The sequence below is a fragment of the Cryptotermes secundus genome, unplaced genomic scaffold (genome assembly GCF_002891405.2).
Source record: "Cryptotermes secundus unplaced genomic scaffold, Csec_1.0 scaffold2050, whole genome shotgun sequence".
NCBI classification, from domain to species: domain Eukaryota; kingdom Metazoa; phylum Arthropoda; class Insecta; order Blattodea; family Kalotermitidae; genus Cryptotermes; species Cryptotermes secundus.
Window position 1 is genome coordinate 111,726 of NW_019727446.1, and position 11,225 is coordinate 122,950.

The 11,225-nt window shown below is 41.7% G+C and overlaps 1 protein-coding gene across 1 annotated transcript; it reads left to right on the forward strand.

Moving 5' to 3' along the window:
* The first annotated feature begins 3,148 nt into the window (after nt 1-3,148).
* On the forward strand, nt 3,149-10,975 carry LOC117282343. Its single transcript, XM_033751613.1, has 2 exons — nt 3,149-3,229; nt 8,443-10,975. The coding sequence occupies exon 2, from the start codon at nt 8,443-8,445 to the stop codon at nt 10,483-10,485; it is 2,043 nt and encodes a 680-aa protein (XP_033607504.1). The 5' UTR covers nt 3,149-3,229; the 3' UTR covers nt 10,486-10,975.
* Nucleotides 10,976-11,225: the final 250 nt, after the last annotated feature.

Sequence of the window (11,225 nt, forward strand, 5' to 3'; positions counted from 1 at the left end):
CTCGTTGCCCTGCTGAGGGTTTATAAGGGAGCTACACAGCCGCCGACGACAGTTCTCAGTTCGCAAGTTACGAGTTACAGACGCGTGTGAGGGAATCAGTGATAATTCGTGATAACCAGTTATATTTGGAGTGTGTAATTCAGCAAGACTTGTATAGCTCCCGCGCTATTAATACGTGAAGACTTGAAGATAGTGTTAAGAAATTTTGTTGTATGGTTTGTAAAGTGTGGAAACCCGTAACATTGTTATAATTAATTGTAGCCGATACTTGAAGATTGTTAAATAAACCAATTAACTATCTCTACGGCGTCTTCAGTAACGAAACACCTTACAGTAGTATTTGTAATACTGCAGATAGCAGTAATTGTGGATCTGTAAATTGTGTGATTGTAAGAGCGATAGTGAAATAAAATTCGCTGTATCAAATACGGCGTAAAGTTATTTGTCGCTTTATGCGCCCAACACGCGACAATGTTCCTTATTTTAACTTGAAAATTCAAAGAATTTTAGGTTAAAATTATATAAATTTCGTTGATTTCGTTCAAAATTCAATTAAAATTCATTAAATTGTTAACATGTGTGATGCAGATTCCCATTCTAAGCGTCTGTTTTTGCTGATGACCTCAAAATTTACCGAGCCATTAGTTCCCCTCATGACTGCTATCTACTTCAGTCTGACGTTAACTCTGTACAACGTTGGTGCATTGCTAACTGTATGAAACTCAACATAAGTAAAACTAAGGTAATATTATTCTCCAGGAAAACCAACTTACTTATCTATGATTATAAACTTTTTCAAACGTCAATAGCCCCGACCGATTCTGTAAAAAACATGGGAGTGTTTATTGGTGCTAAGCTATTGTCGCATGTGGGGTGTATAACGCAACAGATAACTTCACGCCTTATTTGATATAGCGAATTTTATTTCACATTCGCTCTTACAATCACCCAAATTACAATCTGACAATTACTGCCATCGGCAGTATCACAAATACTACACTGCAAATGCCAGAATACAACTGACTGGCTGCTGGCTAACTCGTAAATGCTCGGAACTCTATCGGAACTGACTGTGAATAGCCTCGCTGCTTCTTATGTAGCCTCATTCCGGACAACACAGAACACGGCCACGTAATAGGCACACTTGTTGTCTGGCACCGTGTTGCTAGCTACGCTGTCCGGAGTTGTTTACTGCTGGATAGCAACTGCGGTTTCCCTTGATGACGTCACCGCTGTTGACTCGCTTTGCATACCTACCAGGATGCTGGGACTAGGCTAACTTCGGCTCTGCTCGGCGCGTCACCGCTGGTCGGGGGGTGGGGGAGAAAAGGGAGGATGTTGACCTGCCTATAACCATTGCGCAACACGTCACACTATATTTCCATGACCAGGTCAATTACATTTTCTCTCAATGTGCGGAACTATTGGGTCTAGTTCGTAACATTACCTTCAATTTCTCTCCGCTAGACTGTATGTTCAGATTGTACACTACATTATTTAGGTCTAGGCTTGAATATGCGTCCGTAGTATTGAATTCGATTACGTAAACTGATGCCAACAAGCTGGAACGCATCGAGCAGAGGTTTGCGGCCCTTTGTAAACGTTTCTTTCCTCAAGTTCATTACAATTATTCTCTTGCTCTTGAGCTGTTAAAATTGCAACTTTATGTACTAGAAAACATCGCCTTGATGCTCTCTTTCTTATTCAAGTTTATTTATCTCGATATTCTGCCTTTCTGTCCTGGAAATTATTGTTCTCCGAGTTCCTGCTCGGTATCTCAGAGATTTTACATTGTTCAATGTTTGCTCCTTATTTAAAAATTGTCCCTCTGCTAGATGCGCAGCAGCTGCTAATGCTGTCTGCAGGGAACCAGGAATGTTCTACCAAAACAAATTATAAATATAGTATAACTGTTAGTATTTTTATCATTTGCATGTCCAGTAAAACAAAATGAATTACGTATATAATTATTATCCTCTGAACATCTATAATATTCATTTCTTAATTAAATATTTTTGTTTCATTCCTCAATTCGTAACAACATTTAGTTTAATGATAATGACATTTTTATTATTCCTATAATTATCAGTTATTTGTTTGTTTACATTTACTTTTATTCATTATTATTTCTTCCCAGTACTTACCTGTAATTTGTACTTGAGATTTGTTGTATACGGGTCTAGAAGGGATGTATTGCGTATAATGATGATATTAAATTACCTGTAGAAATAGGTACAATTACCAAGGTATTGCATATAATTGGATTATTTTAACAGAATATATGTATAAGCTGTCTAAGCTGTATTCTTCCCCAAAAGTGTCAGCCGGCCGGATATCAATTGAACTTGTGACCCGAGACACTACGTCACATTTGGAGTGAGGGCCCGCACAGCGCTGGGAATAATACAGCAGCCGAGATTGAAGTTCAAGTGACTACTTTTGTAACCATATTTGGGCATAATCCGGAACTCAGTCTTTAATTGTAGTATAAAACCCCAAGGACTGACGCCCCAAGTGCTTTTAGAACATTCAACTAGCTGAGACTACTTGTATGTCAGTCTAATAGTCGGTACTGCCCGTAGCTTAGGCAGATAACCACTTCTACGTTTCCAGCAAGATCCTGTAATTCATTTGCTAGTAATAAAACTTCATTTATATTACAACTGCTGAGAGGTACATCCCATTCTGCCTCCCAAGGGATCCGCTCGCCCAAGGCCAACCTTATCCCTCAACCGCGGGATACAACAACTGGTGTCAGATGTGGGGTGATTAGCAGCCAGACAAGGATCAACTGGAACGTCGAAGGAGGAGGAAGAATCTACCAGCCAGGAGAACTTCCTACTCATAACAGTTGGTAAGACCCATCTGTTCAGTGGCTCAGTAACTGGGCACTTGCAGTTCTTCTAAAGGAAGAACAAGGGATTGGAATCGAACAGCGTACTAGAGGTGAAGAAAGAGGAGCCTCATTAGTTTGGGGATTGTGCAAGAAGGTCGCCAGCAGTCTCTGCAGAGGGTGGAGACGAGAAGAAGACGATTTTAGTGTTGCTTCGATAAGCTGTTCCTAAGATAGAAATTTACAAGCTACAGGAACGGCGGAGCTGAGAAGGAGCAGATAACTGATAGGCGAAGGGTGAACGACAGGGAGACTTCGAGGGGAACCAGAGGACGAGCCAGCTGTGAGAGAGGAAGAAGGACCAGCTACACCAGATAAACTTCATTATCATCAACGGTGAGTCCCCGTTTAAGGATATATGAGTGTCAGTTTGAACCGTGCAACGGTTCTTCTCCGTGAAGTTCCTTGGAGTGCCCCCCGAAACGCCAGGATGCCAGCCGTTCCTCCCTCTTTCTACTTAAAGTCTTAGCTGACGTCAGGTCAACTGACCTTGTCCCCCCTCTCCTGGACGCAGTGCGAGCTTTCCTGTATAGTAAAACGAATGTATCGTCCTCTCTCTCCCCGTTGACTTCGGAAAGGTAACATCGCTGCGTCCAAATTTAGTTTCGTTATGTTGAATTGATCTTGTGAAATTCGGTTTCGGCCCGTAGCGGTGTCTGAAAGGGGAAGAGTGCCCTCACGACGTGATCAAGGCGGGATCAAGTCGTGAGGTAAACTTTGTGTTGTAATTCAGGAAACGCAAGTAAGTGACTTACTGTTTGAGATGGTTTCCTTTCAATTATGAACGCCGTGTGGCGTAAGATAATTTGGTTTTGTTTTGGGTTGTGTAAAACAGCAGATCGCCCCTCAGGCGTGTTTGTAACCTGTTTATGTTTCCTTGTGCCCTCAAGGCTTGCGTAAGTACATGTTTGTACTGGAGAAGTTGAATGACGCCATGAGGCGAGCCTGACTTGAGTTCTGTGCGGCTAGGCACAGTGTAGCGCTGTATTAATTATTTATCACGTGTTCTGACCAGTCCCTGCCCATCAGGCAGAGTATACCTGTATACTTATGTTATCAATATATACATTTATTTATATGTTTGGAAACGCCAGTTGTATTTATGTATACTTGTGCTGTGTATTCCCTACCAGTTCGGACTAGCCGATCCGTCAGGCTTGGCCTAAAGTGTCGACAGCGGGTTTCCTCTCCTGAGATCCCCTACTCGTCCTTGGGGAGGCATAGTACATCACGTACAAGCAAGTCGTTTCTTATGAGCCTGTCCCTTACCCATTTGAGCAGGGGTTCACGGGTTTGAGTGGGTAGAAGAACTGGGTCCTTTACCCACAGGGTCAAGGGACACGGCTCAAGTTCGCGAACAAATACACAGGTTGTAGAGGCAAATAGCTCCAGCAATATGGCAGAGCAGTATGTTAGTGTGAGTGAGGCACTGAAATTAGTAACTCCATTCAGTGGGAATAAAAGAGAAGTACTTACATTCATTTCTAATGTGGACACTGCGTTCGAAGTAATAAACCCGGAACATGAGGATAGATTATATAAGTTCGTGTTAACACGAAAGAGCGGGGAGCCTAGGATAGCAATAGCCCACCGAAATTTGGACAAATGGGCAGAGGTTAGGGAATTCCTGAAAAATACCTATCTCGAAAAACGTACATTGGATTTTCATGCTACCCAGTTATTCAAGGCTGGGCAAGAAAAATCAGAAAGTGTTTCAGAATTGGTGCAAAAGATCCAAACATTAGGCTCGAAATTTAGAGAAGTAGCAGTGATGGATTGTTCAGAAGAAGAAAGAGCAGGAATTCTCACGTTATCAGATAAGTTGAGGAACATATGCTTCATACAAGGACTATTTTCTGATAGAATACAGACTATTGTCCGTAGTCGGAATTTCGAGGATTTCGATGGAATCGCAGAAACTGCATTGGTAGACGAATGTGCCATTGTGTCTAGAGCAGAGAGGTACAAGACCCCCGGTTCAACCCCAGCACAGTGCATGATCTGCAGAAGGTCGGGGCACACCAGCAGTAACTGTTTCTCCAAAATAAAGAGAGACAACAGGGTAAATCAGTTTTCGGTGAGGAGACCGGCGCAGCCACACGATGTAATTTGCTATAATTGTGGGGAGAAAGGACATATTTCTAAATTCTGCAAGAAACCCCGAAAAGCAGCGAGTAGAGACAGGCAGAAAGCAGAGGAGAAGGGAAACGAGAATGGACCGTTGGCCCGCAGCCAGCAGACGGTCCGTACAGTACAATAGGCTGTATCAGTGGAAATAAGTATGACGGTTTGGAATGGGAAGTGGATGTTAGCAAGGCGGGAAAATTGAAGTTTCTGGTAGACACAGGCGCTGATATAAGTTTGATAAAGAGCACGAAATTGATGGGAGACGCCGTGTTTGACCCGACCCGTAAAATAACCGTGAGAGCAGTGGACGGATCCGTAGTAGAGACGTATGGCGTCATAGAGGTTGGGGTCCAGGAAGGGAAGGTTAGAATTCGATTCCCGTTCCATTTAGTGAATATACAAGTAGATCTTGGCTACGATGGGATCCTAGGTCGAGATTTTCTGCAGAGTACGAAAGCCAACATATGTTATGAGAATAAAAGAGTAACCTTTGAGGCGGAGGGCCACCAGGTCATTAAAGAGATATTAGCTGCAGCTGAAACACCTGTAGCAGGGCACGCTAGATCAGTGCGATTACCAAAGAGGCCGGAAATAATAGTAGAGGTACATGTAGAAGAAGGGGAAGCAGGCACTGAAGGGATTATCAGTAGCTAGAGATAGCGGAGGGAATTTATATAGCCAACTCACTAACCAAGATTGAGGGAAATAAGGCTATCACCAGTATTCTAAATACTAGAGATGAAGAAGTAGTGATGGAAATTCCCCGTATGCAATGGGAAAGGTACACTCTAGATAAGGAAAATCGAACTGGTTATGTGGGAGCCATAACCCCAGTGGAAATGAAAACGGGACAAAACAGAGAAGAAAAGGTCCTAGCGAACTTGAGACTAGATCACCTAAATTCTGAAGAAAAGGGAGTAATCGAAAATACCTGTAGAGACTACCAGGATATATTTTACCTAAAGGGAGACCACTTAAGTTGTACGAATGCAGTCAAGCATTCCATAGACGTTATACCGGGAACTAGCCCGATAAATACTAGGCCATATAGACTGCCAGAAGCCCAGAAGGCGGAGGTGGACGCACAAGTAACCAAACTCCTGCAGGGTGGGATAATAACCGAGAGCAAATCCCCTTGGAATAGCCCTATCCTTGTTATTCCTAAAAGAGAAGACGCTAGTGGGGAAAAGAAATGGCGATTAGTGGTAGATTTCCGCAAACTGAATGAGAAGAGCATAGGTGATGCCTACCCTCTCCCCGATATCACGGAGATATTAGATCAGCTGGGCCAGTCGAAGTATTTTAGCTGCCTAGACATGGTGATGGGTTATCATCAAATAGAAGTTGAAGAGAAAGACCGAGAAAAAACTGCTTTCAGCACCAAAGAAGGTCATTGGGAGTATAAGAGGCTTCCGTTTGGGCTTAAGACGGCACCGGCGACATTCCAACGCATGATTAACACAGTGTTATGCGGACTCACAGGGTCGCGCTGCTTTGTCTTTCTAGACGACATTGTGTTATACGCCAGGTCCCTAAGTGAACACGATACAAAATTAAGAGAAGTATTTGACAGAATCCGGAAATTTAACCTCAAACTCCAACCTGATAAATGCGAATTCCTTCGCACAGAAGTGAGCTATTTAGGACATGTGATCACAGAGAGAGGGGTAATGCCTGACCCTAAGAAGGTAGAGACTGTAAATAACTACCCGAGACCGATCAATGTCAAGCAACTAAAAAGCTATTTAGGTATGGCCAGCTATTACCGAAAATTCATCCCGAATTTTAGCAGGATAGCTGCGCCCCTTCATGCTTTACTTAAAGCTAATGTACCTTTTGTTTGGGAAACAGAACAGGAATTAGCCTTTCAGAAGTTAAAGGACAAATTGGTGTCAAAGCCAATCTTGCAATATCCAGACTTCACTAAAGACTTCATATTAACAACGGATGCTAGCAATGAAGGGTTAGGAGCGATTTTATCGCAAGGAGAAATTGGGAAGGATCTACCCATATCCTTTGCCAGTAGAAATTTGAATAAAGCCGAACGCAACTATTCCACTAGTGAGAAAGAGCTTCTAGCTATTGTGTGGGGCGTGAAACATTTCAGACCCTACTTATACGGCAGGAAATTTAAAGTAGCCAGCGATCACAAGCCACTAATGTGGATTATGAATGTTAAGGACCCGGGATCGAGATTGCTGAAGTGGAGAATCCGTTTAGAAGAATACGATTATCAGATAGTATACAAGAAAGGGGCTTTGAACACGAACGCGGACGCGTTAAGTCGTATTCATGGATTATCGCTAGAGAACGAACCCCAATTAGGAACACAGATAGAGGAGGAAAAAAAGAAACAAATCTTGTATGAATATCATGATGCGCCTCTGGGCGGTCATCGCGGAATGAACAAGACCTATAAGGCGATAAAGCAAAAGCATTCTTGGCCCAATATGAAGAAGGAAATCGAAGACTATGTTAAAAGATGTAAGAGCTGTCAAATGAATAAAATATTGCGGCCACGCGGAAAAGTCCCGATGGAGATCACCACAACAGCCAGCCAACCTTTTGAAAAATGTTGTTTAGATATTGTAGGTCCCTTAACAGAGACCCAGACTGGAAATAAGTACCTACTTACTTTTCAGGATGAACTCAGCAAATTTTTAGTGGCCATTCCCATACGAAAGCAAGACGCAGAAACGGTAGCTAGGGAATTTGTGACCCACATAATTTTGAAAATGGGCACACCAAAAACCATTCTAACAGATCAAGGCTCAAACTTCTTGAGCGAAATTTTTAAGAATGTCTGCAAAATGCTTAAGATAAAGAAATTGCAAACCACCTCTTTTCACCCGGAGAGCAACGGTAGCCTTGAACGTAGTCACAGAGTATTGAAAGAATACCTGAGACATTACATAAGGGAAGACCAACTGAACTGGGATGAGTGGGTACCTTACGCGGTATACGTATATAATACGTCGATCCATGTAGCTACCGGATACACTCCGTTTGAACTGATATACGGATTTAAGTCAGCGATGCCTTCTAATTTAATGGGAGATCCAAATCCCCAGTACAATTACGATGATTTCTTAGTTGAATTAAAGAATAGACTACAAACCGCTCACCACACTGCTAGAGAAAAACTAATACAGGCCAAGCACAAGAGTAAAGAATACTATGATAGGCATACGGAGGAACCCTCGATTAAAGTAGGTGACAAGGTATTACTGTTTGATGAAACAGTGAGGAGAGGTAGATCGAGGAAACTGTGTTCACAATGGTTAGGACCCTATGAAGTGATTTGTAAAGAAGGGGTTAATGCGACCCTCAAGATGGGAAAACGGATTCAAAGGGTACACCTAAACAGGCTAAAACATTTCCATTAGTTTCAAGGGAGAAACAAGAATTATTATTCTTTCCAGATGCAGTATAGGAAGACATGGATCATAGCAGTATGGATCGTTTGGTCATGGGGAATCTGGGAAACAAATGCCTCAACTGAAGACCTTGGATACGCCGTAGATCGATATGATGAATCACCAGGGATATATTACGAACATCTAGGAGAAGTTAACTTGTTTAATACAGAATGGAAAACAGTGGTATACTTAGACATAAAGGATACAGACCAAAAATCAGATAAAATAGGAGAATACATAGAACACATAAGCAAATTATGCTTGACCACTTCAATTAGAAATTGGACAAACTGTAACCGTTTCGAAAACATAGCGAGAGATAGACTGAGTCAGATTAGAGGAAGCGAAAGGTTGTTAAAAGACTTGATAGGAAGCAATCCTAGTCACCGTAGGAGACGTCGAGGAGTTTTTAACTTTATTGGCGAAATTAGTAAGGTTCTGTTTGGCACAATGGATTCGGACGACGCTGAGTACTATAATGAACAAATCAAACGATTCGAGGAAAACTCGGAGGATGTAACAGACTTAATGAAGCAACAATTATCGATTGTCAAGGCTTCGTTGGGAACTTTTAATGAAACAATATCCGATATGGAATATAATAATAACCTTATCAAAAGAGGATTGACCGAATTAAAAACTTATATGGAGAAATTTATAGGAGAAACCGAAGCTAGACTGGACCTAATATCGATTAAGATTAATATAGAAAGTCACATTGCTCAAGTTAACAATGCCTTGAATGCTATGCAAAGAAATCTTGATTTACTAATAGAAAGTATATTGAATGCACAGAAAGGAGTGTTGCAACCACAAATTGTTTCCCCTAGCTTAATTCTTGAGAGTTTGAAGAAGAGCATTCCGTATTTTCCCGAAGGTACACTGACACCATTTTCCTTAAGCAAAGACTCGATCAGTATGATTTATAAATTATCTGATGTACATGTATACATAAATAAGGATATATTAGGGTATGTAATAACCCTACCGCTGGTGAATAAGAGTGTTTTTAAGGCATTAAAACTAATACCTCTTCCCATAGCCAAGGACAAATTCAAGTTTGTGTACATTGAGACAGAGAATTCAATATTGTATGTGGACGAAACTAGACAATATTATTTCACCACCAGCAGAGAGGAACTGGACAAATGTAAGTTAATGAAAGCAAGTTCATTTGTATGTAAACAGAGTCAACCCCTACTAAATAGTCACCTGAGAGAATCTTGTGTAGTAAAATTGTTACAGCCCAGGAGAACTATACCTCAGAGTTGTGATACCCGATTAGTGTCTATCACGCACCCGGTGTGGACACAACTGGAGAGGCGAAATGAGTGGATATACTTTATCCCATCTAGCGATAGTGTGACGATTGTGTGTCCCAACAAGGAACCAGTGGAAGTGTTGCTCACTCACACTGGGAAGCTAGAAATTCAAGCAGGGTGTAAAGGTTACACAAAAACAGCATTATTATCAACAGTAAAGGAAATTAAGGTGAACGATTCCAGAAAGGGAGGAGACCTACTATCAAAGGTAGACGCCGAATTTGAATGCTGTGAACAATTAGGCTCTCACCTCAACCTGAGCCATATAGATTTAGATATGAAATTCAAACATATAGTTAATCATGTAGAGGACTTAAAATTCGCTAGTTTTAAGATTTCTGAACTGGAAAAGTTAGCCAGAGAGCATGAATGGAAGAGCAGGTATGCTCAGTACCATAACACGTATTCAGTGTTAGCATATATTTTTGCTAGTGTATTGATGATATATGTACTGTATAAGCTAGTGAGGTGTGTATTACCTCGTTTTAAAGCAAACACTGCCCTAAGAGCGATCGCTGCCTCCACCACAGAACGTTTGGGTCTCACCACAGAGTCAAACGGAAGGGGCAACATAGTAAACATTAATATTAAAACCAGCAGCGAAAGCATTGCAAGTAACCCAGAAGATATCCCACTTCGAACTCTACCGGAGGTTACCAACCTCAGAGAAACCGGAGAAGTTCGCAGATCAACAAGAAGTAGATCTGCAAAATCACATTTCTAAATCCAATTAAAGTGTAAATTGTGCAGTCACATTTCTAAATTCAATTAAAATGTAAATTGAATTTTTTCCTGAGGGGGAGGTGTTGTATATGGGTCTACAAGTGATGTATTGCATATAATGATGATATAAAATTACCTGTAGAAATAGGTACAAATACCAAGGTATTGCATATAATTGGATTATTTTAACAGAATATATGTATAAGCTGTGTAAGCTGTATTCTTCCACAAAGTGTTGTCAGCCGGCCGGATATCAATTGAACTTGTGACCCGAGACACTACGTCACATTTGGAGTGAGGGCCCGCACAGCGCTGGGAATAATACAGCAGCCGAGATTGAAGTTCAAGTGACTACTTTTGTAACCATATTTGGGCATAATCCGGGACTCAGTCTTTAATTGTAGTATAAAACCCCAAGGACTGACGCCCCAAGTGCTTTTAGATCATTCAACTAGCTGAGACTACTTGTATGTCAGTCTAATAGTCGGTACTGCCCGTACCTTAAGCAGAAAACCACTTCTACGTTTCAAGCAAGATCCTGTAATTCATTTGTTAGTAATAAAACTTCATTTATATTACAACTGCTGAGAGGTACACCCCATTCTGCCTCCCAAGGGATCCGCTCGCCCAAGGCCAACCTTATCCCTCAACCGTGGGATACAACACTGCTCCTGTGGTTCCTTGTATTCCGGCGTCGTCGCTCCCCTAGGAGCCCCCACTACCTCTCTCTCCAATGCCTCG

Coding starts and splice junctions, on each gene's coding strand:
- LOC117282343 (XM_033751613.1), top strand. CDS start 8,443: ATGCAGTATAGGAAGACATGGATCATAGCAGTATGGATCGTTTGGTCA.